The sequence below is a fragment of the Triticum aestivum genome, chromosome 3D (genome assembly GCF_018294505.1).
Source record: "Triticum aestivum cultivar Chinese Spring chromosome 3D, IWGSC CS RefSeq v2.1, whole genome shotgun sequence".
In the NCBI taxonomy this organism is placed as follows: Eukaryota; Viridiplantae; Streptophyta; class Magnoliopsida; order Poales; family Poaceae; genus Triticum; species Triticum aestivum.
Genome location: NC_057802.1, coordinates 89,070,855 through 89,072,259, shown reverse-complemented (window position 1 = coordinate 89,072,259; position 1,405 = coordinate 89,070,855). Strand labels below are relative to the sequence as shown.

The window sequence follows — 1,405 nt, the reverse complement described above, 5'->3', positions numbered from 1 at the left end:
GGTCATGGCTGTTTCTCAACTGCAGACATTTGGCGCGAAAGAAGCCACAGGTATTTCGCGTGTGTCCGAGAAACGTTTGTAATACTTTCTCATTATAATTGACTTGCCCTTTTCTGTACCTGATGTTAAACTGGCACTCTACTATGATGTAAACTGCATGATCATCTTTCACTCAAGCTTCAGGCCAACAACCAACCTAATGTCAGTTGACCATCTCACCCGTTAACACAACCAGTCTCTGCTACTGCTGAGGCAAGACTGTGATCAAGACTTCATGGGTTGTTGACCCTGCATTTACTATTGCAGAAACAAAGCTGCCCACATCAACTACTGAACAAATCAAAGCATAACTCAACAAAGATCCAATCCTAGAAGCTGAATCAAAGCGGGCAGACACAGTTCATCCCGAAATAGAAACACAACCTGGCCTTGTGGGGCCTGGTTACCCAAATCCAACCAGAGATCCTCACAGGCACATCAGATGGATGAAGAGGAAGAGGGGCTTACTTGCGAGAAGAAGCCAGAGCGCAGGGCGGGGCAATCGCTAGACATGCTGCCACAAGCACCAGCACGGCTCCTGATCCAGATCCCATGCCTCTTCTTCCCCGTCAGCTCTGGAGGATCCAGCCCCCTGCAAATGAACAGATCCGCATATCCCTCGTCTCACTCTCTCTGTAGTCTGTACTGCAAACCATTGAACGAGAAACGGGGCCCAATGGGCCGCAAAAGCCCACAGAGAACAAAGACAGATGGCAACAACAGTGATAAAAAAAAAGATGATATAACATGGGGATAGATAGACAAACAACGACGCTGGTTTATTCATACGAATTACAGTACATAGGATTTGCATGCACTACAACAGTTGGAATTACACAACACAGATAAATACCACCATGCTACTAAAAAAAGATAAATACCACCATGGTAAATTTATTCACTTTCAGACAAGATCAACCCGTCCCCTTTTTGTTTTGTTATCAGCAATGTCAATCATCTACTATATGGGTATGCGACCATGGTGGGTGGACGGCTGATCGATCGGTCTCACTTCTCCTGCTCCTTCTGCTCCGGCCAGTCGCCGTAGATCCCGCTGATCTTCCGTTGGCTCATGAGCATCAGCCTGTTGGGCTTTTTGCCCCCGTTCTCCTCGGTCATCTGGGCAAGACGATCATGCGCGGCCGGGGGAAGCAGCGGCGGGTACGGGTACGCCCTGGCGGTGGCGGCGTAGCGCGGCCCTGGGGATGTTAGCACCTTCTGGTCCCCGGTGAGGCGAATCGCGTGACCTGACAAGAAAATCGAGGGCATGTTTCGTGAGATCCGGACCCCATCGGCCATGCACACGTGCGCGATCTAGGTGGGTAGCTTAGGGAGCGGGCGTACCTGATGGTGCAGCGTGGGGGAA

At 50.2% G+C, this 1,405-nt stretch overlaps 1 protein-coding gene across 2 annotated transcripts in view; it reads right to left on the bottom strand.

Annotated features, from left to right (window-relative positions):
• The window catches only part of LOC123077613 (probable prolyl 4-hydroxylase 7), a 4,177-nt gene extending 3,506 nt beyond the window's left edge, over window positions 1-671 (bottom strand). Inside the window, exon 1 of one of the 2 annotated variants that reach the window (XM_044499907.1) lies at window positions 508-671. In XM_044499907.1, the coding sequence (XP_044355842.1) occupies window positions 508-552 (45 nt within the window). In that variant the 5' untranslated portion in view covers window positions 553-671. The remainder of the gene's footprint in view (window positions 1-507) is intronic. The other variant, XM_044499908.1, reaches the window with a different exon arrangement.
• Window positions 672-1,405: the final 734 nt, after the last annotated feature.